The following is a 26,484-nucleotide window of genomic DNA, read 5'->3' as shown; positions in this document are numbered from 1 at the left end:
CTCTCTCTTTCTTTCTGTCTCTCCCTCCCTGTCCATCTCTATTATGTCTCCCTGCTGTTTGTCTCCCACTGGTCAGAGGCAGAAGAGGAGAAAGATATTAGAGAAATGTGAGAGCAAGGGTGAAAAGCAGAACAGTTTCCACGTCTCTTTAGCCAAACCAGTCACATGCTTTTCCCGGATTGTTTACTTGCACTTGCTTAGTCCCTCTCCTACTGATATCCCTCCCTCTCTCTCTCTCCGTCTCTCTCTCTCTCTCTCTCTCTCTCTCTCTCTCTCTCTCTCTCTGTCCCCCCCCCTTCTCTTTCTAAGTTGGTGCAGACGTCAATTCTAATCCGCATATAGCAGGAGGATAGGGGGGTGCCCATTTTTTTCTCTTATTGTCTGTTTGGTGGTTCTGTTTCCTGTGCGGTCCCTTGTCTGAGGAGAACTGTGAGTATTTGAAGGCTACAGCATATTCCATCCAAAGCACAGTACTAAGGCTGGCTTCAATTGTGCAGGGAGTGAGAATCACAGACATAAAAAGCTTGATCCTTTATGGAAAGGTCTGGCATATGCTAAACTTGGGTTAAGGAGAGAAGGAATAGTTTGCTAGTGTGCATGTGAGAACAAATGCATGTTCCAATAAATATGGATTGATTAAAAGTGTTCAAAATGATATTGAGATTGTAGTTTCTGCTACTTTGAGTCCAGCTATGCAAATACCAAAACAGACACATTGTTTCCCTTATTTGGACTATTGTTGTCTTTTTTTCACTAGCATTTGTCAAGGTTTTAATACTCGAAAACAGAAGAAGTTTTGTTTTAAGGCATACGGTGGGAATAGGCATAAAGGCAGATTAATGAGGCTGATTTTACCGACCGTTGGTGAATGTGGAGGTCAGAAGGGACGTGTTTGCTCGGGGCATGGTCCTACGGTCTTGAGTTTGTGCCAGTTTCCACCATTTTCTCGAGCCTGTTAATGTGCCTGTCCCTTGCGTATGAAAACAAAAGGGAGTTATCTGCCACTAAAATGAGCTTTTCTGAATTACAGTGAGATAAAGAATGGCACTGGAAATAGGAACATTGGAAAAATAGGGAAATTGGAACACCTATTTATGTCTTACTTTGTTTACCTTAGAGAGTTGAAAAGCTGTTGGGGAGGCCGGCTGAAGTGAGATTGGCAAAAGATGATTAGTCAGGCTAGACTGAGCAACATGGGATTTGGATTAAATCCAAGGAGACACTAGAGCACAGGTAGTAAGGCAGTGTGCAGTCTTTAAATCAACACCTCTATGGGAACTTCAGACTGCAGTCACTGCTGTATTGACCACCAAAGCTGTGTTTTTTTTACATGGCTACAGCATGTAAGGACCACTGACAGATGTGTTTCTATCAGAATCCTATCCAATCCCTGAAACTTGAACTCTGACACAATTTTAAGTTTACGGAAACTTCAGCAGACCTGTCTGGCAAGGAGTCAAGTTTTGTTAGAGAACTTGGATATCCACACAAGCTTACTGTCACCTTTGATCGATGATAAGCTCATTGTCTGATCAAGGTGCAGACCTTTTAGACTTGCTCTAATAAGACACAACAACTGCATCCAGAGGTACATTTTTCCCAGGGTGATTTACATATAACAATTATACAAGCCATAACGGACACAACGAGGTCAAGCTGATTACTCATGGGTCTGTACGTCCTCCCTGTTTGGATGAAGGGTACATCCAGATACAGCTTCAATATCAGACCTATATAAAAGAGATTGTGTATACAGTTTATACAAAATCTTAACTCAAAAAGAAAAGGTTCGCTTTTCCTTTAAATTCTGCAGTAGGGTAATGATAAAGCAACATTGACTGCAGAGTCCTTAAGAAGCAGTAATAGTGATGAAAACTATTTTCTCACCCTTTCTCAGATGCTGCAGATGACTGTTGGACGTGTGGGAAGCCTGCTGACTAGGCGTGGGGTCATGGCACTGACCAGTGCCAATGTCAGGATGGCAAGCCATGGTCACGGTAACAACATAACTACTTTCTTCTACTTTTGAAGATAATTAATGGATACATTCACTCATATAAATACACATAGACTGAATAATAATGGAATAATTAACTAACTAAAGAAATATCTAAGCACACATAAGGGTTGTTTTGAAAAAGAGGAGAATTAAACAAATGGCAGTAGGAAATAACCCTCAGTAGTGAATGGAATGTTATTTTGTAAGGTTCTCATAAAGATACTATATGCAAGTCTAACAGAAATAATTTCTAACTCCTTTGAATCATTGTCTGTTATTCCTCTCCAATGTTTAGTTCAGTTTTATTTAACGAGTGGAATGGGTGCCTGCAAATATTCAATATTCCAGATGGTATTCTTTTTCTTCAGCAGCAGGTGGCACTGTTGGACACAGGAACCCTCCTGAACTGAACATCTCTTTGACTAAACATAATAGCTTCTACTAAAAGAGGAAGAGTAATGTTCTAAAACATACCTCAACTTAACTTTAGTTTAATATTGTTTCTTAAATCCAAAGTTATTGTCTTTTCATGTCTTTGATATGGCCTTATAATTCACACAAATTACATAGGCTTGTGACCTTACCACCACTGTCCTTATCTTTTCTCCCATGTTTCTCCCTCCATCCATTCTCAGGAGTGTCTGAGCAGGCAGACTTGTCTCTCCCCATGTACTGGGACCGCCTGGACACCCCGCTGCCCGATAAAGCCTACAAGGACGAGCTCACCGCTACAGACAAGAGCCTCAAGCAAAAAGAGAAGGGGCCCTGGACAAAGCTGACAAATGAGGAAAAGATTGCCCGTCAGTCTCCTTTATATTTGATTATATAGGCCTCCCCCATGGCCCCTGCCCCCAGATTTTAACTGATATTTTCATTTACATGACACTTGACCAATGTACATTTTTCATCAAAAACAATCTGTGTATAAGCCCCCTGGGTATCAAATCCATGGTGTTGGTAACATTTTGCAATTTTTCCTGCTACAGCAGGGGTCTCAAACTCAAATTACCTGGGGGCTGATGAGCTTCCAGTCTGGTCATTGGGGGGCCAGATTTTCATGGTAAACGTTGGGGTGGCCCATTTAAATCAGTGGAACTCTGCGGGGCAGACAAAATCGCTTGGGGGGCCGGAATTGGCCCACAGTTTGAGACCCCTGTGCTACAGGAACTTACTGTTGCCTTTGTCCACTGTCAACAGCAGCTCAGTGGCCACCAGACCATGATTTTTCTTAAGCATCTCTACAATAATGTTTATTGATTGCTAAACAAACAAATTCAGCAGTGTAGTTGTGTATTACTGTGTCTCTGGCTTGCTCTCCAGTGTACAGGATCGCGTTCAAGGACACATACCCAGAGATGAAGGTGCCCAGCCATGAATGGAAGACCGTGGTAGGCGGTATGCTCATCTTCTTCGGCATCACCGGTCTGATTGTTATCTGGCAGAGCCACTATGGTGAGTTGGAGCTGAGCCACAGAACTGTCAGCACAGACTGAAGATGCTGGCCAGTGGATTAAAACCATGTCATTTTGGAGTCCTTACATAGCTCTTTCAGTGAACCTGCTGCACCTCTCTGGACTGCCACTGTCACTGTCAAGACATGTGATTGTTAGTCTCCATCTTAAAAAGTTATCTTGTAATCTAATTGAGATTGATCAAAATAACCACCCAAAATGGTGCTGAATTAATCACATTGGGGTTTCTTGAAAAAAACTATGAAATACATAAAAGCTTTCAACATGGACCTGCCTCTGTAGAACAAACTAGAATATAAGATCAAATGCGTTTTGGGTCAAAATAAATCTAAGCATTTACAAGCATTTTGTCCATTTGAATTCAACTGTATTGTCCTTCCAATAATGCAGTGATCATTATGTTAACGTTAGAAATCCCAATAATTTCCCTCTACTCTTCCAGTCTACCCACCAACCCCTCACACCTTTGCCCCAGAGTGGCAGGCCAAGCAGACCCAGAGGATGTTGGACATGAGAGTCAACCCCATAGAGGGCTTCGCCAACAACTGGGACTATGAGAAGAAGCAGTGGAAGTAGACCTGAGCTCCAAATCTGTGTGTCATGTCCTTAGGCAGGGTGGGACATGACACATTGCAGCTATTCTGTAAATACCTGCCAATCTCTCCTGCCAGAGAGTCCTAACTGATTTCATTGGTTCCCGTCCATTCAACACATAGAAAACACCACTCGATCATCCAATGTCATTAATGAACAAAGAAAACAAAGGTTATAACTTCAGGTTTCTGTCATTGGCATTTTACCTGTGTCCAGTGTGTTTGGAAGTCAGTTTAAGTGTTCAAATGTAAGAACATTTCAGCATGATTTCCACTGATTTATCCAGTCACAATGTGCATCATAGGGATGTACACCCAGATTCTTGAGTGGGTGTTAAAACTTTACAATTTGTATTGTCTTCTCAACATTTGCAAACAATACTGCATGCTTTCTGTTCTGTCTGTTAACATTAAGGGTACACATGTTAATACTGCCTTGAAGTGCAGAAAAAGATGAGTGAAATTTGGTTTGTTCACACTCAAACACACCATATTGAACATACTGTACAAATGTCCTCACAAGGCGGCTAAAAATTAAACCTTACAGTTCAAAACATAGATGTGTGATTAGAATGATCTCTATGAAATGTTTTCACATGTTTCATGAAAAAAACACCCACTGCAGACATTAAACTATTAATATTTAGAGACCTGCTGGGGTTCTACGCCTATATAACCTGATCTAGGTGTCATCATGATTTTTTAATTATATTTTGAATATTCATTTCCTATATCATTAATAAAAGATTTAAAAGCTCCACTAGACAGATATGAAGTTGGTTTTAAGAAGCCTACTATAACCAAGCATACACCATTTTGGCAGAAAAAAAGGCAACAAGCAACAACTGTGATTATGTGTCTTTATTCATTTCAGACATTAAATAGGTTTCTAAAACATCAAACAACCCATTTAAGTTATTGTTGTCGCTCAGGTTTGCTTAAATTAAACTATGGATGGGAAAAAAATAAATCAAAACTTTAAAAAAATATTTTCTCTTTTTTTAAACTTCCTATTTTGTAATGCATTTTCCTAAAACACAATGACTTAAATATACACGTCAACGAAAGAAATGATGGAGTTTAAGGCAATAGCAAGGAACACTATGTGTTTACACGAAATATAACATTTGGAAATAATCAGATGTTTAAATATTTAGCTAATCTATTTTGCTACTCTAAAGGTAATTTAAGTTAGCTACTTTACATAGTGTCGTGCCAAAGCTTGCCAATGCTAGTTGAAAGACAAACTTGCCGAAACTTTCCATCAAGTATCCACACAAATTATGCACTCACACCGACAAGTGAAGGGAAACTTTTTCTTGGCAGTCTATATTGAGAGAAGCGTGGCTTAAGCATGCAAGCAGCACTGAAATTTCACACGGAATGTTTTCTGCAGAATCTGTGATTACGGAGCAGCAATGACAAATACTTTGGGGTTGAGGGGTGCAGCCATTGTTAATTCACCTGTAACTGAGGAAAGCCAAATATAAGTTGTAAAACTGTAGCTGTATGACATAAAGTTTCCTCTGAAAGTCAAACCAAACCAAAGACGTTATAAAACGAGAATTGGAAGAAGCAAAACATCATACAGCCTGTGACACAACAGCAGTAGCTAATGTCTCCACGCACATCACCATTTTAAGTGTCGTTTGGAAACGTTTCGGCCTATTCCAAATGTCAAAAACTGATGAAGACTGACAGTTTCTCTGTAAAGTCTCGTCTCCTCGATAGGTTTTTAGGTCAGGTCTCACAGGACAAAGCTTTCAGGCTCCGTGGCATTTGAGTGACAGACCAAAGGACTTTGTCTTCCCAAAAGGATTTTAGAATCTCAGAAGGGTAGACAGGTGGGGGGAAAATTCACCTGTCTCATTTAATTTCTCCTCACTTCAGTTAGCTTTCTTTCCTAACAGCATTAGTAGGAAACGACAAACACATCTACGTTTAAATTAAACATGTTCTGGAGCCAAGAAATCGTTTTCTCACCGCCTTGCCGTTTGACATTAGTCATGCGCTAAACAGCAGGTGGCTCTCGACAAGTGACACGCGCTATTAGAGGTTCTGGCAGCAAGGCGTTAAAGAATTAATGTCATGTTTTCCGGCTGTCAGTGGTCAGAGATGGAAGATATAAGGTAGTGAATTGACTGCACTGGAAGACCAATCTCTGACTTTGACAAGGTGTCGTCCAGTGTGCAGTTGTAGCTACGTTTACAGTATTTTCATTAGGCCTACTCCTCAGTTACCTTTTTGTCATAAAAAGACGTTTGACTTTACGGTGAGCTCATCGTTTTCTGTCCTATGTTAAGGACCTTCTTTTTTCAAATCAAACTAGTTCTTAACACAGTGGTTCGATCCTATAGCTGTGTCAAAGGAGTGAAAAGGCGTCAGACTTCCAAAGTCAACGTTGTTATCAACAGGCCAGACATAATCTTTCAGCATCACTCGCTTTCTGTTGCCAGTCCAGTTTGGTACTTACCAAACTAACCCTTCAGAGAAGAACATAAATTCCAACGTTTAAATATGCAATTAGGAGACATCCTACGGTAAGCCTGTTGTCAATTTTAGTCCATATTCAATGTTTTGGTACAAATAGGAAAAAATCCAACAGTAAAAATTACTTTCTTCCCCCTGCTTTGTTGATTACAGGTCACAGACATTATAGCAGTTATTAGCTGGTGAAAATCTGCCGTTTCCTGTGGCGTGGTTAAATGATAAAATAAAGTGGACATGTTTATTATTTATCAGACATGCATACCACAACTCAACTTACTTGCACCTGTTGAAGAACATAATTTCTGGTGTGCTGACAAATTAAGACACCCCTGCCCCCAACCCACAAGTTTCCCTCCACAAATTCACACTTAAAAAAATCTGAAAACAAAACAAAACAACAACATGCAAACCTCACGAGAGTTGGAACCAAAACATCAGTTTACTAGCTTGTCAGTGCTTGGTTGCCCGGCTGTTTTGGAGGCCACGGTGCAGCAGCTTTTGGGAATGAGCCGAGAAGACATTCCCAAACAAAACAGGCATTAAAACGTAAACGGGGTTTAGTGACAAACCTGGTTAGGTTAAGTCAGAGTAAGTTGTATATCACTTGCTCAAATTTAACTAAGCCAGGCTTGTCACTAAACCACGTTCTTGGAACATCCCCTTGAAGTTCCACAGCAATAAAAAAGAAAATACAAGGGGTAATGAGTCAACTGCACACCAACATGACTCTGTTAAATAGGTATTTAGCCTTCATAAACAACGCAAGCTTCCATTTTATTTGTCCAAACTATAAAATATGCATTTGCATACAAACTGAAAATAAACTAGTTATGAAACAACAACAACAACAACAAAAACAGAACAAGGAAAAGAAACAATAAATGTTTGGTCCACTTTTTTGTAGCTCCGTTCCCCTCTTTTGAAGCCTTTTTTTCTATGTGTGTGTGTGTGTGGGTGTCATTAAGGTGTTGTGGTCAAGACAGTTTTCTGACTTGAGCTATTGCACTCACAATGTCTTTCTCCAGTCACTCAAAACAAAAGAGTCCCTGTTCCATTGAGTGACATCGGACAAGATGCTGTCAATAGATGCTGTTCAATAAAAATGTTTGGTCTGCCGGGCAGCGTCCCTAACAATGCAGAGACCAAACCTACGCCCTTGGTGCTGTGGGTAGGTTGTGTTGCTGGAAGGAGGAGCACATGTAAACATGGAGGTTCTTGGCAAAGGGAAAGAAAAAAAATAATATATATTTAAGCACGTCGTTCCTTCATGTTTTGGGTCAGGTGACCGTCTCTTGCTGCTCACAGGCGTTTCTGGGCAATTAGTGACCCCACCACGACCCCGGTAACCAGGGTTACGCCCGCCAACAGCCACTTCTTGAAGCTCTCCTCAGACCTCCTGTTGTCTGCGGCTGCGTCATTCCCGAAGATCTCAGCAAAGCGATCCTGCAGAGATAAACAGGCGGAGAGTAAAGGTGAGTGATTGGAACGCACTGAGAAATGTATTGGAAACATATGGTTCTCTAAAACACACACACACACACACACACACACACTTAGCGTATTCATCATTTATTAATTTAAATTAAAAAACACGCAAACCTTGCTGTATTTCCCAATATCACATAGAGCTGTAGACATGTTCATGCAGTGGAGGTTCAAAGGACAAAACATTTGTTGAGATTGAGAATGAAAGCAGATGTGGGTCTATGATCAGATAAGCCCATGTTCTGGGATTTCACCTGCATGACTTGTCAGGACAGCACCATTCACCCACACTCAAGCCACAACACTCTCAAATGCAGCAGCAGCTCCCAGGAGGGGACCGCCAGGGGAGACCCCAGTCAGTGCCAGCACACTCAGGGCCACAGTCAGACAGGACATTTCCACAATTCCAAGTGACAACTCATTTGCATACAAACAACATAAGAACAACACAATTAAAGAGGTGAACATTTCCAATGACTCAAAAAAAGACGAAAAAATACCCTGAGGTGTGTGTCATAACATTGCACCATTCTCGGTTTTAACTACATGGTGACGATTATTTGTTTTTGAGGTCATCCCACGCGAATCACTTCTGCATCTGAAATTCTTTCCCGACAGTGGCCTCTCTAGCCCCGCCTATGACTAGTCAGGCAGTTTGTTTGCACCAGCGAGCCCATCTTGACTGCAGTAACTCTAGTTAACACCAGAGGGCGCACATCTAACAATCCCTCTTCCCTCTTGGGGCACCTCAGTGTGGAATTTAGGACTCAATAAAAACGCCTTGGATTATTGGCTTCTGCAACAGGCTCTCCTGCATGGAGCACAATAGTTCACTTAATGGGGACACAAAGATAAAGGTGTTTTGCCAGCTACATTTGGGCTGAGTTGCACACTTGATCCTAACTCTGTAAGACCAGAGCAATGGAAAAAAACTGCAATGGAAAACAACTGTTATTTGGTCCAATTCTCAAACTTCTCACAGACTGTTTGTTCTCTAAGACAGATTTGGAAGGATTCTAAAAGAATTTCTCTGAGATAAAGACAAGGTCATCATGGGCTAAATATGCCAAGAATGGGGCTCAGAAAATAGAGGAAACACATCATTCACATTCCTTTGGTGTGTGAGCGCGCGCGCACATGCACACACACACACACACACACACACACACACACACACACATACACATACACACACACACATACACATACACACACACACACACACACCACTTCCGTCACTTATGTCATCCTGCCAATGCTATACACGACATGACAAAGAAGGAACCAGTTCTTCTCCGGAACATGAGCTGTGGAACAAGACTTTGCAAAACAGAGGGGGGAAAAAAAACGTTCTCCACTCTTCCTTATCTTACATGTATGCAAAACTAACGCCCCTCTCTCAAAGCACTGGCTCTCAATGTTTTTCCCCTAATTTGAGCTGACTAGTTAAAGTCACTCTGGATAAAAGCCTCCACCAAAATGATTCAATGTAAATGTTAACAGAAGAGACAGGTCTCTGTGTTGGTAGACTGTGTTGCGGCCCGTGGGTTCTTTCTGGGTTGGTGAAGAGGCAGAGAGACAGACTGGCACGGTGCTGCTGCCTGGCACTTTATCTCTGGCCACAGAGATCCAGGCCTTGCGTTGAGGGTCAGAGTAGGGTGCGGGTGGTCATGTTTAATGTGCTGCCCTGTCTCAATGGCGTCTGGCACAAGACAGCTTTGTGTGTGTGTCTGTTTGGTTAGTTGGTGTGTGTATGTGTTTGTCTGTGTGTGTGTGTGTTGGGGGGGGGGGGGATGGGGGGTTCTGAGGAAACCTAGAAAGCCAGTTCAGGGGAACTGATTCTGAGAGGGAGACGAGGGGGCTGTAGACAGAGTGCTGAGGACTGATAACAGACACAACGTGCAAAGCGGTCGAGAGAGAGGATATGAGAGAGAGAGAGAGAGAGAGAGAGAGAGAGAGAGAGAGAGAGAGAGAGGTCACAATGTCTCCTACAGACAACTGAAGACAAGAGCGATTCCCACATTAACCTCACCGGCTCAAATCATCTACTCCACCCTGCATATAGAGTGACATCATATAAATGATGAGAGTGTTTTAAAAGAAGAAAACTCCCACCTACAGTGAGAAGGCATCCACCCTAGACATGAGCTGCAGCTACAAGAATCTAAAAGGTGATGTTTGGATGTACAAGAATGTGCACACCCACGCATACAGAATGTACCATGCTGACCCCATTGTGATCCGTGTAGAGGTAGGGTGTGGGTGTGTTTGTGGGTGTGTGTTAGTGAATGAGCTCGTAAAAAATGCATGGCCTTTTAACAGATTATTATAGAAACAGATTTCACAGAACAGTAACCAATGCCTTACCACAGCCCTGATAGGGTGAAGTAAGTGCAGATTAACTCTGACACACACACTCACAAACAGGAATTGTAGGAACGTTGACTGATACGACTTTGGATCATAAACCTCCAACATGTTCAGGCAAGTCTAAAAGGTGAGGGTGCAACTAGACTTACTGTCACCAACCCATGACCCTTACCAAAGATACAGTAGATGTCAGTGAATGCCAAAATGCATGTTCAACATACGGATGTGCAAATCCACAGTGAAACAGAGTCCTCCTCTCTTAAAGGCTCAGTCCTTACCCTACCACAGTACCAAGACCTTGGTCTAACCCTAACCCTAACCCCTAACACACACACACACACACACACACACACACACACACACACACACACACCTTCCCTTAATGTTAATGAATGTCCAGTGCCATCACACATCCTTCCCCCACCCACTTCCTCATCAGTGACATCAAAGCTGAGTCTTTACAACCATCAGCCTTTTTTTTTCACACACTCAGTCTGACAATCACACACATTTGTAAGTATTTATGAAAGAAGGTGTGAGTGTGAGTGTGAGTGTGCGAGAGAGAGAGAGAGAGAGAGAGAAAGGAGAGACAGTAAATTGTGTTTGTATTCCGATATGAACGACAGCGAGACAACAAGACACAAAGAAACAAAACTGAAGATGTGAAGAGGATCCATATTGCAAAGTGTCTCTGTCTCACAGCTGACAAGTACTCCTAGCTCCTCTCAAGACTATAAATACCCACCAGGGCTTTCACTGCTGGTTCCCCAGGGATACTGGGTGCTAGGCAGCCATGCCTGCTGGGTGTTTTCCAAACGTGTACGTAGCTTTCAACACACATGCGCTCGCACACACACACATACACTCACGGCCTGTAGCAGACCCAAGACCCAGCGCATCACTGGATAGCATAAAACTGATTCACAACGGCCCTTGACAACTACTGAGGGAAAGTTCAAGGCCCAATGGTGTGTGCATCATCTGCTTTAGAGAGAGAGGCTCAGAGGGAGAGAGAGAGAGAGAGAGAGAGAGAGAGAGAGACCGGAACAAGAGTGGACCAGATTGGGAATGCCAAGAGCAGGGTGCTGAAAATGAGAGAGAGAGAGAGAGAGATAGGGAGAGAGAGAGAGAGAGAGAGAGCGAAAGAGGGAGGAAGAGAGAGTAGGGTATTGTGATAGAGACTTCAACTAAAGGGTTACCATAAAACCATTGGTGTGAGTGTTTGTCTGTGTGATGTGCCTCTGCTCTGACGAGGTGCGTTAGCAGGTTGTATACACTCTGTGCTGTGTGAATGTGTGCAGTTCACTGTATGTGTGACTCACTGGAAGGTTTCCCCACTATTTCACCAGAATGACCCCTGAACCTCCTCCTCTCCATGGCAACCCCTATGATGGATGGCTTCCTAATACTGTCAAAATCAGAAAGTCTCAGACCAGCATGTCCTCAAGACTTCAGAATTTCATTGTGACTAAACAAAAAGAATAAAAAAGCAAATGTGATAAGAACCGGAGGAGGAAACTGACTTTTGCGAATGGGGATGGACACATTCCAGGAATGCAGGAACAAGACTTTCCTGTTTCTGTGGGCGATGAGAATAGTCTGGTTGGTTTAGGTCAACATTACTCAGTGACTAAATCATGTAGTTAACCTGCCAGAGACATTCAATTTGTCTTTCTCACCCTAGAAGCTGGCAAGGTCTCATCGTTCAGCAGGCGTCTACAGAGGTGGGTGCTACCCAGGGTGGGGGTGTGAAATACATGTGGAATGGATGTCCAATCCTTGGCAGGAGGACACTAAAGCAATAGAACTTTAGGACACTAAAGGATTATTATCAACCCTTTGAGGAGCACGATCACAAGCTTGATCAGAACGTTGCCAACCAAGGTTCCATTGCATGACGTAATATGAATGAACAATGTTTAAATAACGAACTCAGCTGGCCGTCTCAAATGGCAGTCAATGTAAGGTCTCCATCTAAATGTTGTACCTTATTTGGCCCCACATTCCTGCTGCTAAGGCAACTAGGCTGGAGAGTACAGAAGCAGAACAACAGTGCTTTCTGGGAATCAAGGGGGAAACTGAAGAATGCATTTCTGAGGAAGGGATGATCTCTCACTGATAACAAGGCCAAAAAAATCAACCAACCATCTGAAAAAGAGGCTTGATCACTGATGGTGGGTCTGGAAAGATCAGCAGAAAATGTCAAAACTCTTAGCATGACGTGACGAGACTACAATATGATTGAGAAACCGCCCAACATCACTGACTGGTTTCTGAGAGAAGGATAGTTTTGATCTGGTCTGGTGTTGCGGATACCTAATGATCTCAAATCTCTTTTCCAGCCTATTTCCGGGACCATGAGTCATTCAGTACACACACACACACACACACACACACACACACAAACACACTGTAGCTGCTGTAGTGAAGTATTGCTCCGGATGAAGAGTTGCAGTCTCTCTCAGCAGTCTTCGCTGACTCACTCCGAGATGCTGATGAGTCACTCTGATTTCAGCTGATCACTGAAGAGCAAGAGGGAGGGGTTGAGGTGAAGGGCCGGATGGGAAGTGGGGAGTTAAGGAGGGCTTACGAGAAGAGAAATACGTGGAGAAAAAGAAGAATTGCTGCAATCCGGATGCCCTTTGTCATCACTTCTTGAAAAATGTCCACCTTGTTTCATCAGACATGTTAACAGGAAGAACATTCTGACAACATTTAAAGAGAGGAGAAAGTGTCTGTTTTGGTCTACATTTTTCCATGTCATGGGGTGACTTTCCATGTCCGGCCAGCCAGAAGTAATAACTTGGTGTACAGATGAGACATCTTCCTTCCTCAACGTGGCTTTGGGACAGAGAGACATTGTGCAAGAGGACTGAGAGAGGAACAGCAGAAAGCAGTGGCTGATGACGTGATGAAAAGGAGAAAATGAGATCATGTGGTTCTACCAAAGGACATCACCCCGTTAATAAACAAACAAACAAGCTCAGGTTGTGTGTGTGTGTGTGTGTGTGTAAGAGGGCCATTTGGAAACCAAGGCCAGAGTTCAGTCATGGGGTGCTGGCTCACCACACTCTGAGGCAACACAGTGGCCTAAAACTCTCAATCTGATTGTTCAAACACAGATTAGATTGGCTTCTGTGCTGTTTTCACTTGCATGATGTAACCCAGTCTTAAGGGCACAGACCAAGTATTTGGGATGAAATGTCACAAGGGAAACTTTTCTGTTTCTGAGAAGGATTTCCACCATGGCCTCCGCGAGACTGTGCCCTGATTAAGAAGCTTTGATCAGGCAAGATGTAGGGACATACTGTCCTTTCGTCTGGGTAAAGAGGAAGGTCTTTGTGTTTCTATGGCATTGTGAACTGAACACACACTTACACACAACCACTGTACACACACACACACACACACACACACACACACACACACACACACACACACACACACACACACAAATGAATTTAAGTGAAGATTAATGAGTCAGGATACTGGGGCTCAGACTACAATCTGTTCCACATCTCACTGGGGACGTGTCACCATCAGCCCCCATTCTGTCAGGCAAATCCCAGCTAGGGTACAGCTAGCCAACACAGGCAAACACACACACAAGGCAAACACACACACAAGGCAAAAACACACACAAGGCAAAAACACACACACACACACACACACTCACACACACTCACACACAAGGCACACTGCCAGGTTCATTTTGTAGGTGTACACAGATAAATACACAGACACAGAGTGTAGGCGAAAAGAAAGTTTGTAACTCTAGTTTCCTGTACAAGTGTGTGTGTGTGTGTGTGTGTGTGTGTGTGTGGGGCCTGGGTCATATGACTCCGTAATGCTTTCAGCACCCCTCTGTGCCACCAATACACTATAACCCCATCTCTATGCCCTCTGAACCACTGAACAAAGAGCAGAGACCTGCCATCTGTCCATCTGTGTGTTTCACTTACTAAATGTGTGTGTGTGTGTGTGTGTGTGTGTGTATGTCCGATAGAGAGGATGAGAGGAAAAGAACAAGACACATGCAGAGAGATTAGTGTTGGGATGAGGATAGCATGCTGCATAGGCAGGGCACAGGAACAGAAGAGAGGACATGGACAGAAGGAGAGAAAAAGAAAGAAAGAGCAAAAGAGAGAAACAAACAAACAAACAAACAAACAGATGGAATGAGCGACGTTACAGTTTTAGGATGGAGGGGCATGCCATTAGTCCTGATTAGTCTGTGTGCTCAGCATGGCAGTCATCAGTGTCATATATAGTTATGGTGGTTGTGCTCATCCCCTGTTGGACTGTGCCCCTTTCACAGACGCAACCCTCAGCTCTCCACTGGCATAATACATCTTAACCATGGCGCTAATCTTGTTGATGTGGCCTCAGATTTTCCACTTAATCTGATATGAGCTACAGAGAGAGTGGGAGGAAGGGAGGGAGAAAGAAGGGAGAGATGGAGGGAGAGCGGGATGGAGAGGAGATGAGAGAGTGAAGGACAGAGAAAGATGGACAGATATGCAGAAGAGAGAGAGAGAGAGAGAGAGTGGGAGAGAAAGCGAGAGAGGAAGAAGGGAGGACCACGGTCTTCTTGCATACAGAGGCAAGATGGAGGAATGGCAGACAATGTAATGAGAAATTGAAAAGTCACATAAAAGGAAGGAGAGAGGAAGGAGACTCGAGGAGAGACGAAAGTGACACAGAGGAGATGGTGCAGACGATAGCCAGACAGAGAGAGAGAAAGAGAGAGAGAGAGAGAGAGAGAGAGATGGGGGAATTGCTCATGACCTGATTTCTCCGCTAAGCCAGCTCAGAGTCGCAGTAAAACAGCAGTCACGAGAGTAATTTTTTTTTCCTCTCCCCAGCCCTGCAAGGGGTCTTTCAAACATGCACCCCCCCCTCTCCAACGACCCAAATACACAGGGATGAGAGGAGATGGCTGCCATTTATGCACAGTCACCTCAGTCTCCCTCTCTCTTTCAGGTAAGTCCTGGCCTTCCCAGACAAGAGAAGCCGTTAACTCGATCGTCTCTGTCACTCACACGCACACGCACACACACACACACACACAATCAGCAGACACACACACACACTCACACACACACAGTCAGCAGACAGTCAGTCAGTCAGTCAGTGTCTGGCTCCTGTGCTAAAGGCTGCTAATGGCCTGATACACAGTGCTGGGAGCTGTGTATCCAGTTAACAGGATGATGTGGGCACTGCACTGCACAGTGTAGTGCTGCTCTACACACTTCTGTGCCCAACAGCCGAGAGGCACGGCGGAGGAGAAGCCAGGCAGAATTAAGCATGGATAAGAGCCTGAGACACAATCCCAATCCGGGACGCCGGGAAGGGGAGGAATTCCTGACAGTGTCTGGGGAACGCTTTCATTGTTTACGTTCGAAAAAGCAGGGAAGGGATGGGTCTAAATATTCTTTTACGTTTTCCTAAAAAAAAAAAATGGATGTATTTCAGCTTTGCTTTACGACTTCACTTGAAGTCCAACTTTCACTTTCTTACTCTGTCTTTTGATTCCTAAATCTCAAATCCAATCAGACATCATACAGTCTTGCACAGTGCACTATTAAAAAAATATACAGGATAAATGTATTATTTTTTATTTTTATTTATCTCTTCTCCCGACAAAAGAAAATAAACAGTGTCCAAGCCTCGCTTGCTGTGCAGTTCAATACCTGGTTCAGTGACGGGCCCCAAAGGTTAGCCGTAGCTCAGCTGCATATTAGGGGCGCTATGGACGGCTAATTGCGGCGTGGCTAATTGCCTTGCGGTTCGATGGTGGCTAAGCTGAATTAGAGTGCATTAGGAGCGGCCTGGGCCACAGCGGCAGGTTGCTCTTCCGCATGAGTGGCTAACACGGCCTGAGCCTATAAATAGATAAGAGGAAGAGAGGAAGGGAGAGAGATGACGAGAGAGATGAAGAGAGAGAGGGACAGAGAGAGGGACAGAGGGGGGGGGGAGAAGGGGAGACCTTGGCCAATCTGTCAGGGGAGGCTATGAAACACACGTAGGCACAGACAGACATACAAACACGCATGCAATACACACAAATGTACACACCAGCAGGAAACTCATATCATGAGCGTGGCACTGTCCATTAAACCAAGCACACACGCATGCACAAATTCATGTCACATGCAGTCCTGTTTTTAAGGCATGCACGCACGCATGCAAACACACACACAGCTCATGATTAGTCATGAGGCCACAGTGAATGTGAGGAAAACATCCCTGCTGCAATCTGTGCACCGAGTATAGAGCGCATCACTGGGGAGGCTAAACACACACTGTAAAATCCTGATGAGATCCAGTAAACACACATGCACCAACCTGCTAGGGTGCAAACTCCTACTGTAAACATCTCCCATCAAAACATTATTTACAACGCACTCCCCTCATGTGTTACCTTTCTGTGGTAGAAAAGTGGCTATTTAATTCACAACGCGCGCACGCACACACACACACACACACACACACACACACACACACACACACACACACACACACACACAAACACTCCTCACCCCAATCTCTGACAGATTTGGTTTTTCGCTTATGACACGTGAGCTGTGATTAGCCCAGGCCAACCCCCCTGTGACCCTAGAGCGATGGAACAGTCCAATCGTCCTTGAGGTGGACGTTAATGTGAAAGTGCATTTTCCTCCACAAACATCCATATACTTCCACCCAGCAACCCTGATGAGTGGAACGGCCCAGTCTCTCTCTCTCTCTCTCTCTCTCTCTCTCCTCACATGTGCTGGCGACAAGGCTTGAGGAGACTCTGAATCACACCATCTGTTTGCTGCTGTTTTCACTCAATCACACACACACATGCACAGAAGACACATTGCACAGATATCTACATACACCATCAGACAACACATTACAGACATCCACCGTTGAAACACACACACACCTGGATAAATGCACTCACACACATACAAATGTGCGAACAGACATACCTAACCAGAGCAACGCATGCACCAACACAAAGGCACAGACATTGCAAACAAAATCATATATCCTCTAGTCGATGACACACATAAATACACAGACAGTAACTCATACACCAGCACACACACACACACACACACACACACACACACACACACACACACACACCATACTGTGCGCCAATACTCAAACGCCAATACAGTCGGGTACACAGTAGACAAACACGTACAAACAACACAGAGGCATTCACTCACACACACACACAAACACACAACCCTCAACTTACACACACAAATACTACGACAGATGCCATGCAAGCACATCAAACTATACAATCAACTTGAATCAACCGCATCCTGACCGAACATACATGTGTAGCTTGACAAGCATGTTACAGCGCCTAAAACAAAGAGCGCCCGCCACACAATGGCTGCACGTATAGGGGGCTGCTCCTGACGCCTTTTTATTATTCTCCGCAGCACAAAGGGGTCAGGGGTGAGACCTGACCTTGGATATGATAATGAGTCTGTGTGACACAACGCGAGCTGACAAAGAGAGCGCCCATATGGTGGCCCCGGAAAAAAACGTAAACAAGTCGTTTTGTTTGGGGGTGGGGGGTGCGCAGTGCGTTGACCAAATGCTAGTCAGGACAATGTGAGAAACCTCAGCGGAGGAAGTGGCGACGGCGACGGCGTGTTTGTGTACGAGTTTGATGTGGGTGGATGCGAGCGTGTCGGGAGAGAGGGGTTGGGTGGAGCTCAGCCAAACGGAGCCGGAGAGTCGGAGCGACGTTCAGATCAGTCACCCCTACTTCCAGCCGTCTGCTGTCGCTGTCACTGCGGCTTTACGGACCAGCGCTTCACCTGAGGGACCATGGGGGAATATATGTGTGTGTGTGTGTGTGTGTGTGTGTGTGTGTGTGTGGTGTGTGTGTGCGCGCGCGCGTCTGTATGCGTGTACAGGGGGGCACGTGCATGTGTGTGTCTGTATTAGTGTACAGGGGAGCTCGTGCATGTGCGTTTGCGCACGCCCATGTGTGTATGTGACGTGGCTCCTTTGTTTAAGGCCATCACGTGCTCAGTCTGCACATCCTCCTGTCTGCCAAAACATACACACACAGTGTTGTCACACACACACACACACACACACACACACACACACGCACACACACACACACGCACACACACACACACGCACACACACACACACACACACACACACACACACACAGGGAAGGTAGGACCTTTGTTACCTGAAAATAATTTTAAGCCTGATAAAGCATTGAGCGCAACCCTTACCTAGACACACATGAAGCAAAGACTCTTACAACACACAAACACACACTGACAAGGGATGGTAATATGTCAGTGATCATTGTGTGTGTGTGTGTGTGTGTGTGTGTGTGTGTGTGTGTGTAGGGGGGTCTTGGGTCGGAGAGCATGTTAACGTAGACATTGCTGTCCGGAATGTGGGGTGATCATGTCCAACGGATCAATGGCTAAACTGATAAAGCCACAGAAAAATGGAACAGAGAGAGGGAGGGAGGAGAAGCCACTGGCGCCCAGATGGGGGGGTGGGGGGGGGGCATCAGACGGAAGACTATGGATGGCTGCGGTGGCGCTGGTGACGCTGGAGCATGTTGTTGCACATCTAATCTGCAACGCGTCCACCCCATGAGCAGGGAGAGGGGCAGGCAGCCAGAGAGAGAGAGAGAGAGAGAGAGAGAGAGAGAAACCACAGGAGAGAAAGTGAACAGGAGAAAAGGAAAGTGAAAAAGAAAGAGAAACAGGACAGGTAAGAACAAAAGGAAGAAAGGCACAGGAAAAGAAAGGATGCGAAACACTGACAAGGAAAAGGAGAGGTGAGGGAAGGATGGCAAAGTGAACAGAAGTTCCTTTTGTGTAGGAAAGGAAAGATGAGGAAAAGAGAGAAAGATATGAGACAGAGGAGGGAGAAGAAGGATAGGGGTCCCATGGGAGGCTCTCTGTCCAACCATGTGGGACCAATCTGACTGCTAGCGGTGTGGACTGGTAATCTGTGCGCGCGGTCTGTCTTTTGTGGGTACTCAGACATAACATAAACAGATGTTGGCACTGGGATAAATATTTTATTTATAAGGAGAAAGTGATAGAATATGAAAATATTTCCAGTGGCTATGATATAAAATGCAAGACCTTAACGTAAAAGATATGATGCAACCCTGTCTGATATCAGTTCCTGCACATGTATGGAAGAGTGTGTGTGTGTGTGTGTGTGTGTGTGTGTGAATTCCACAATGGCAACACCTCTAAAACCCTCATCAACTCAGAATTACTTCACCACAAAGCACACATGCACCCACACACACGCACACAAAGTAATAAAAGAATAAGAAGGAACAACCCACAGTAGCAATAACACGAATGACAGTATGGGGCATGTGGGGTGTGGTGGTGGGGGGGTCCCAATTTTCATTCCCTCTCTTGTGGAATCCACCCCTCCCCCTGAAGCCATACTTCTCTCTGATGGGAAATGATTTATCTAATATTGGCCTGTCTGAACAAAGACATTTATGGAGCGCGCACCCTCATATTATTCATTCCTAATTGGTAATATCACCCACCCCCCTTAGGCAGTTCACAGCAACAGCCAATTGCTCCAGTCACTGCCCCTCCCTTCCCTTCCCTTCTCAGCTAATGCAAGGGCCACATACCCAGGATATATTAGGACACACACACACACACACACACACACACACGAGCGCTCCCACACACGTGTGCGGTACCTTTGCAAAAAACAACAGGCACCACAAAGGCATACTGCTGGTGTGTGTATGAGTATAGGTGTATGTTAGACACAATCTTCCTCTGTCTCCCTCTAGGTGAGACACAATCCTCCTCCTCCTCTCACACACACACACACACACACACACACACACACACACACAGCTCTTCTCTTTCTTTCTCGCCCTCTTTTGTCTCTTCCTCTTTTTTTTGCTGTTTAGTGTGTCACACGTCCTGTTCTCGTTTTCTCCGCTCCCATCCACCTTTCTTCCTGTCTCTGCGCTGTCGTTCCAGAACCCGACAGCTCGGAACGGGCAAACGTGGAAACGGAACAGAGCAGGAAAGGTTGGGGGGAAAAACAGACACGAACGGACAAAGAGGCCACTGTCAGCCGCCTCAGAGCTCGCCAAAGACAAAGATAACGCAACCATTGACAAGCCTCCTGAATAGCAGACTCAAGCTAGACAGCCAGGTAGCAGGACACACCTGCTCGCTGCCAACAGTTGCAGACAGCGCAACCGCTGTGTGTGTGTGTTTGTGAGAGTGTGTGTGTGTGTGTGAGTGAGTGAGTGAGTGAGTGAGTGAGTGAGTGAGTGAGTGAGTGAGTGAGTGAGTGAGTGAGTGAGTGAGTGAGTGAGTGAGTGAGTGAGTGAGTGAGTGAGTGAGTGAGTGAGTGAGTGAGTGAGTGAGTGAGTGAGTGAATTTTTGTGTGTGTGGTGGAGTGTTGCCTAGGTGCATTAGGAAAAAGAGAGGAGGGGAAGGAAGAGGAGGAGGAGAAACAGAGTGAGAAAGCAGAGAAAGAGGGAGATGGGGAAAGAAAGAGGCAGTAGCACATAAGAGAGAGAATGCACAGTGAGTCATAGTGAATCTACCTAATGCACTGTGTGGGATAGGTGGTGAGAGAGATGAGTGAGTGAGTGAGTGGGTGGGTGGGTGAGAGCGCAGGGAGAGGCCAGGACACACACACAGATTTCCCCTGCTGCCGCTCTGGGGACACCCCTGCGCTGGAGATAAGAGCCAGTGGATAAGAGGTGAGTGGGTGCTGTCATGGAGGGACTTTTTCTGGCCACCGTGTCATGGAAAGGGATGCATATGAGCGATCCGTATCACACTGACCCCAAATGAATATCAACACAATGGAAATGAAAGTGTGTGTGTGTGTGTGTGTGTGTGTGTGACAGGTAAAGCCTTAGTGCTTGTACCAGCTGAAGAGGCGGAAAACAATCTGAAAAGTTTCTGTCTTGAAAACAGAGACACCAGAACACCACGGATCTATCTCAGTTTGCACGTAAGGAAATTACATCAGCAACACACAACTCAACTTTGTTTTTTTCACGAAACCACAAGAAGAAGTGAAATTGCAGCTGTCAGAGAGCAACACACCATTCATAGCTGCTGCACGTCACTCAGCCCATTCAGTCATTTCACACATCATCGTCAGCATCAACACACACCTCCAGACCGATGACCCCAGAGGGAGGAATGTGTACTTAGCATGGCTATTCTAATGATATGACATAGTAATGGGATGGTGTGTGTAGGTGTTGCTCCACTTATATGGGTATAAATAAACAGCCATGGGAGTCATGTATAAACACATCAGTGTGCAACAGATAGAAACAAGTCACATTTTAATGACATCAGGTTGCTTGGGACAAACACCCCCACCACCAAAAACAACAACAGTCTGGTGTGCTTACGGAACACTTTGTATTCAAGCCTCTCTCTTTAAGAATCAATTTTGGTTTCACAAACAGTGGCAGCAGATATCCAATCAGAGAGCAGAGACTAACATTCCACCCAATCCCCTCTCCGTGTCAATATGACCTTTCCAATAAGATGCTGACATCGACATCGCCTACTGCGCCCTGATCCAAACCTACCTAACCAAACACACACACACACTAACAAAAATGCACCCAATCACCCATCAGCCCCTACCACAAAGGGAAACAGCTGAGCTGATCAGTACACCTCCATAACAGCCCCCCTCTCCCCTCCCAACTCCCTCATAAAAGAACAGTAGCACTGACACATAGTGGACAAAGACTCTCTCACATGACCCTACAGACAGAGAGAGCATAGCTTTCATCTACAGGGCAGCTGACCAAAAGGGAAAAAACGCAAACTAAAATGGAAAGAAAAGTAAAAGAAGGGAAAAAAAGAGAAGAAAACAATAGACACATTGAAAACAAAGAGACAAAGAGACTGGGATGATCTGATCTGATCTCACACACACACACACACACACACACACACGCGCGCCTGCGCACATCCTGAGCAGCTCACTACTCCAATCCAGCTGTTACAGTGATAACGCTTGATGAGGCTGATCAATCGCCCAGTTGATTTGGTGAGATACCCATTTTATCCAAGCAACCTTTCACCTCTCTGATTCTTGACAACCCATCCCAAAGTGTCTTAACAATCAACAACACATTGTTTAATTTCCCCCAAACTATAAAAAGGATTCTAAAATCAATCACTAGTCATTCTTCCACAGAATTGACTGACTGTCCCTAAAATAGTCCTGGGTACAATGATATCTTCTAGGACATCGAAGGGCAAAGACAGGCTGACGTCAGAATGACCTCAAAGCTTGTCCTGGTGTCTTTTCTAGTCTGACTCAACTCTTAAGACTCTATTTAAAATTTTAGGTCAGAGTCCCACTGACACATCTGTCAACAGAACTGACTGAAATTCCCTGACCTCACTGCAAAGCTGTAACAGACAGGAACCCACTGCCGGCGGGCAAGGACACTTACCCATCCTTTTTGGCTCTGGATCCAGGGCTGGATGTGTTCGTCCAGGTAGACAGTCATCCAGTCTGCGATGCGTCCCACCAGAGAACTCATCTCCTTCTCCACGCACTCCACACACAGGGCCCCGCCGAAGGCAAACAGGCCCACCACACGGCCCCAGTTGACGCCGTCCCGGAACACCTCATCCATGACGCTCTCGAAGCTCTGGTAGGCGGTGGCGGGTGTGATATGCAGCTGTGAGGAGAGGTCGCTGAACGCGCGCGCGTAGCGCAGCTCAAACTCGTTGGCAGAGTCCCGAAGAGCCTCTTTGACTGCGTCCAGCCCTGCTGAGGACGCTGCCGGCGACCGCGGGGGTGTGGGCGTGCCCCCCTGGCCGCTTGTACCGTTGGCAGAACCGTTGGGCAGAGGGGTTGTCATTGTGGTGACTGCTGCCGCCTCGGTCCCTGGCTCACTCTCCCCACCCACCTGTCCCCCCTCAGTTCTCCCCGTCTCGTCCGTGAGCCCAATGTAGCTGATGGGATAGTTCCTCTGGGACAACTTGTAGTTTATATAAAACACCACCAGTTCTCTGTTGCTATAAGACGTCACCTGTTCAGTCATATTTACCTCTTTAAATTAATTTGCTATTACTTTAAATAGGATATAAATTTCCACAGTGGGTGCTTGTTGTCCCACCCTCTGAATGCTGTCGACCTGCTCCACTTGTCTGTGGCTTCAGGCTTTCCAAGCTGCTGACATCAAGGACCAGAAATAAGGTGGTCTGTCGTCGATCGTCATTGGCGTTTTCTCTTTGTTGCTCCAAATGAAGCAAACTCAATCAGGATTGCAGCACTGATTTATAACCTGAGAAAAAAACAGAAAGTTAAGACCTCAGTCGGACACTGGCTATCCCTCAATTTCCCTCCCAGTACCCACAGTGGCAAGGTAAGAGGAGAGATGAATAAAATCAGACAGAGGTGGGGTAGAGGGGTGTTGCTTTCTAAACAGAAGTCTTTGGAGTCTCCACCGTGATTGGGGGGCTGGCTGGGAGCTGGAGCTATGGAGCATATTATGGTAGCGCCATCACCTGCCGCCCCTCCTCGAAAGGCTACATTTTCCTCCCAGCCACTGGCTCAAAAACAGAAGAAAGAAGTCCCGTCTCTCCACTGACCTTGACACGGGTGAATTTTAAACAGCTAGAGTTTTCGTAGGGACTGCGTGGATAGAATTTTGATCGCAATATCTGATCTACACTATATCGTGGACCATCTGTGATGCAGAGACTGATAAATCAGTTTATTTTCCGCAACACTGCAAGTCGCGAGACATATATCCAACACAATCCAAATAGAACTAACTTAGTTTCTAGCTCCACGTGGTTGTGTAAATACGCAGCATACACACAAAATAAGTTAAGGTAAACAACTGGGCTGTTTGCATGTTCGTAAACCATACCTTTCCTTGTCCTTGAATACATCGTATCGCTGAAACGTTTCCTTTTTTTTAAACGCACATGGGTCTTCTTCGTGTGGCGGGAGGTATATTGCGGTACTGACCGTGCAGAGAAATTAAAGCGCTGGCAAACACGTGAGAACAGTGTGGTCGAGTTCGCGGACATCGCAACAAAAGCGTCAACATGCATCCCTAACATTTATGGTGATCATGACATTTGACACGAATGGTTATCGTTGTTTATAGGAGAGGTGGGGTATGACATGAAAAATAAATCATTTACGACGTATAGGAGTTCTGCAGCATTTGTAACTGATAGTTATGATGCGATAGCCTAATGCTTATGGTGGCTAGCGAGCAAAGGACAATATTCTTTATTTGAAATATCAAATGTAATCTTAACTCCATGAAATACTTATGCTCTGCTCGATACAAGAGTTCAGCAAGCCACGCCGTGTTCGGAGTAGGGCAATATTTGGAGATGTTTACAGTTACAGTTGTTTACGTTGGACCATCACATGCTCCATGAACACAACATGCGACACCTAAGGGGCAGTGATTTTCAAACTTCAACACCAAGAAGAGTAAACCCAATAAAATGTTCAAAACCTTCATTTAATAACATGTATGATTAATGTAATACAGTAGTGGTGTATAATTAATGTAATACAGATTATCTAATGATTTCGGTTAAATGATGCATCAATAACAGTTAAGAATGGCAAAGTAAATGAATACGGTGAATTGGGTGTGAATCACAGTAACATAGTAACATAAAGCTTTCCTTGGAGAAGGTATATTGGAGACCTTGTTAAGTTAGTTCGACCACGAGGATATGTCAACACCCCTTGCTTGACCTCACGGGCTAAACATATAACATACGAAATGCAGTTGGTATTAATCTGCTTACCAAATGAAAACTGTAGGTGATCTTTTATTCCCTGTCCGCTGTTCGCAGCTCTTAGTGTCAGTGGGCAGAAAAGTTGATATTTTGCTTATTATCCGTGAACTATCTAAGCTGCGTACATGCAGAGAGGTGCGAGAATATACCAGAGACTCCAGGAACCTCCTCCGGCCCTACCTCCCCTCTCTCCGATAGGATAGGCCTGTAATAAACGACGCTGGCTTAAAGCCCAGCCTACCACCATTACGTAACAGAAGCGTACATCCTTTCATCTACAACCGACGCCTGGTTGAGAGGTTTTTTTCCAGGGAAGCCGAGCTGTCATGTCTTGCAACCACGATAACATAGGTTTTCTCAGACCTCTACTTACTGATTGATGTACGACTGAGACTACCATATACAAATAAGTAGATTAAAAAGGCTGTCTCGGAGGTGAAACTAACATTTCAATAATTTCATCTATTAACCTTACATCCTGAAAAGACAAGCTAACGTTAGTGTTTTAGCCAGCTGCATAAAGCTGCAGCGTATCTATCTATCTACCTGGATACATGTTAAAAGTCTTTTCAACCCTTTACTATTTTCCAAACCCACAACAGAAGATTACGCATATTCACTTTAAAAAAAATAACTTTAAAATGATGTGGAAAGCCACCCTGCTTTCCCTCTGACACGTAGCTAATTTACGTATGGCTAACTGAACCGTATGGTACGTGAATACCCACTAAAGAACGAACATTAAAGTTTTCATCGTGTGTTAGAAACGTGAACCACTAAATACCCACGTTTTACTATAGCATATCGCTCATAAAGAAGCCAGATAGCTTGTGTTATATAGTTATCTTCCATCCGTGCTATCCAAGAGTACATTTCCTGTGCAATCCTAGCGATCTACGTCAGTTTCTTCCATTAGCTGGCTCGTATCACTGACATGGCTTTACCACAGCTTGCCATTTCGTAATAGTAATGGCCCCCAAACTGAATAAAACAACGCAGTAAACATCAAAATGAGAGGTTTTTACCATCTAGACCACAAGCTAACTTTGTTCCACTTACTCAGAATTTTCCGGGGAGGAAATCCCTGACCTGCAGCATGATTGTATGTTTCGATACGCCTGTTCCCAGTCGGGATGAGATAAAATCCGACATTTCTACTGCAGCAGTAGCAGGCAAACGAAAGGATACAGTATCGTAAACCCAGTTCTACAGCATTGGTTATCCAGACAGGCATACGGATGTTCCGC

General features: G+C 44.8%; 2 protein-coding genes across 3 annotated transcripts; one reads left to right on the top strand and one right to left on the bottom strand.

Moving 5' to 3' along the window:
- The first annotated feature begins 286 nt into the window (after positions 1-286).
- On the top strand, positions 287-4,620 carry cox4i2 (cytochrome c oxidase subunit 4I2). The gene is made up of 5 exons (XM_080854145.1): positions 287-429; positions 1,898-1,997; positions 2,635-2,799; positions 3,320-3,451; positions 3,914-4,620. Exons 2-5 carry the CDS (start codon positions 1,898-1,900, stop codon positions 4,045-4,047), a joined length of 531 nt encoding a protein of 176 aa, XP_080710271.1. The 5' UTR covers positions 287-429; the 3' UTR covers positions 4,048-4,620.
- Positions 4,621-4,711: 91 nt separating this feature from the next.
- On the bottom strand, positions 4,712-26,420 carry bcl2l1 (BCL2 like 1). Of its 2 annotated transcripts, none has more exons than XM_080854142.1 (3): positions 26,297-26,420; positions 22,909-23,748; positions 4,712-7,997 (listed from the first exon to the last, which is right to left on the bottom strand). In XM_080854142.1, exons 2-3 carry the CDS (start codon positions 23,503-23,505, stop codon positions 7,854-7,856), a joined length of 741 nt encoding a protein of 246 aa, XP_080710268.1. In that variant the 5' UTR covers positions 23,506-23,748; positions 26,297-26,420; the 3' UTR covers positions 4,712-7,853. The 2 variants fall into 2 exon arrangements, with proteins under 2 accessions (XP_080710268.1, XP_080710269.1); XM_080854143.1 differs by lacking the exon at positions 26,297-26,420 and adding an exon at positions 25,247-25,331.
- Between the last annotated feature and the right edge of the window lie 64 nt (positions 26,421-26,484).

This window comes from Sprattus sprattus, assembly GCF_963457725.1.
Source record: "Sprattus sprattus genome assembly, chromosome: 16".
Classification (NCBI taxonomy): Eukaryota; Metazoa; Chordata; class Actinopteri; order Clupeiformes; family Clupeidae; genus Sprattus; species Sprattus sprattus.
Note: the sequence above shows the minus strand (reverse complement) of the source record. Positions and strands in the feature narration are given on the sequence as shown.

Excerpts from the sequence above, each read along its gene's own strand:
- cox4i2 (XM_080854145.1), top strand. The coding sequence starts at position 1,898 with ATGCTGCAGATGACTGTTGGACGTGTGGGAAGCCTGCTGACTAGGCGT. Across the intron at positions 1,998-2,634 it reads GATGGCAAGCCATGGTCACG|GAGTGTCTGAGCAGGCAGAC; the intron begins GTAACAACATAA and ends ATCCATTCTCAG. Across the intron at positions 3,452-3,913 it reads TATCTGGCAGAGCCACTATG|TCTACCCACCAACCCCTCAC; the intron begins GTGAGTTGGAGC and ends CTACTCTTCCAG.
- bcl2l1 (XM_080854142.1), bottom strand. The coding sequence starts at position 23,505 with ATGACTGAACAGGTGACGTCTTATAGCAACAGAGAACTGGTGGTGTTT. Across the intron at positions 7,998-22,908 it reads TCCAGAGCCAAAAAGGATGG|GATCGCTTTGCTGAGATCTT; the intron begins GTAAGTGTCCTT and ends TTATCTCTGCAG.